The 968-nt window shown below is 34.7% G+C and overlaps 1 protein-coding gene across 1 annotated transcript in view; it reads left to right on the forward strand.

Annotated features, from left to right (window-relative positions):
- The window catches only part of OCIAD1 (OCIA domain containing 1), a gene marked incomplete at its 5' end in the record, with an annotated part of 14,259 nt that extends 13,917 nt beyond the window's left edge, over positions 1-342 (forward strand). The window contains one exon of the mRNA XM_009867599.1: positions 235-342. Within this exon, the coding sequence (XP_009865901.1) occupies positions 235-272 (38 nt within the window). The remainder of the gene's footprint in view (positions 1-234) is intronic.
- Between the last annotated feature and the right edge of the window lie 626 nt (positions 343-968).

A 968-nucleotide genomic window follows, 5' to 3' on the forward strand; every position in this document is an offset into this window, starting at 1 on the left:
TACAGTAGGCCTCTTGACTGAATACTAATTCACTGAAGAATAATGATTAACAAACTCTTCTCCTCACTTATTCAAAAGTGACTTTAATTAGATGTCTGTTGTGCTGTGACTGATTCTCTTGGCACTCACCACTTCAAATGGTAATGCATTTCATCGTGCTTTTTGGAACTGTGTAAGATAAAATCTGCAATTAAATTAAGTAATATGTGACTATTTTTTCCTTCTTTTCTTTAGTTAAAGTAAATAAATATGGAGATACCTGGGATGAGTAAGAGTTGAATGAAGAACTGAAGAAAATTCTCTCCTGTCAGCTAACTTGAACTTCATCTAGATTAGTCACGAGTATTGGCACCTTTGGTGTGTTCTGCGAGGCACAGCTATTAATAAATGTGAAGACAATTCTGACTTGCCAGAAGATTAAGAAAAAAATATTTAGGCTTAATTTAAAAAAAATTTTGCATAAATGGCAAGTGAGGTTATTGTGAGGTGTCGTGGCAATAAACCATTTGTGCTGTTTTTTAAGAATGAAAAGGGTAACTGGCAATAACTAATACAAATGTGTAACAAAAGGTAAAAATATATGTAAATAAATACAATCACATATGTTGGGAAGGGAAAAATATCAGAAGCTCCTCAAATTTTCAAAACTTGAATTAAAAGTTACCTGTAGAACTCACCTCTGACTTTGTTTTGTCTGAAAGGGATATGCTGGGACCCTCAAACTGTCATGTTTGGTTAGTAATACCTGGGGCAGTACTGAACTGTTCAGGGAAAAAGGACTGAGGAACCTAGCCAAACACGTAAGTGAGCATACTTAACTGTTTTTCAAAACTGTTTCATGGTACTAGCAGTATTTTTAGACCGATTATGACTTGCTTACACTGGGTCTCTTCAGTCATTTTGGAAGAAAATGATTCAATGAAACTGCAGATATGTAAAACAGCTGCATTTGCCTGCAGAAGGTTAAA

The sequence above is a fragment of the Apaloderma vittatum genome, unplaced genomic scaffold (assembly GCF_000703405.1).
Source record: "Apaloderma vittatum isolate BGI_N311 unplaced genomic scaffold, ASM70340v1 scaffold22434, whole genome shotgun sequence".
Taxonomy (NCBI): Eukaryota; Metazoa; Chordata; class Aves; order Trogoniformes; family Trogonidae; genus Apaloderma; species Apaloderma vittatum.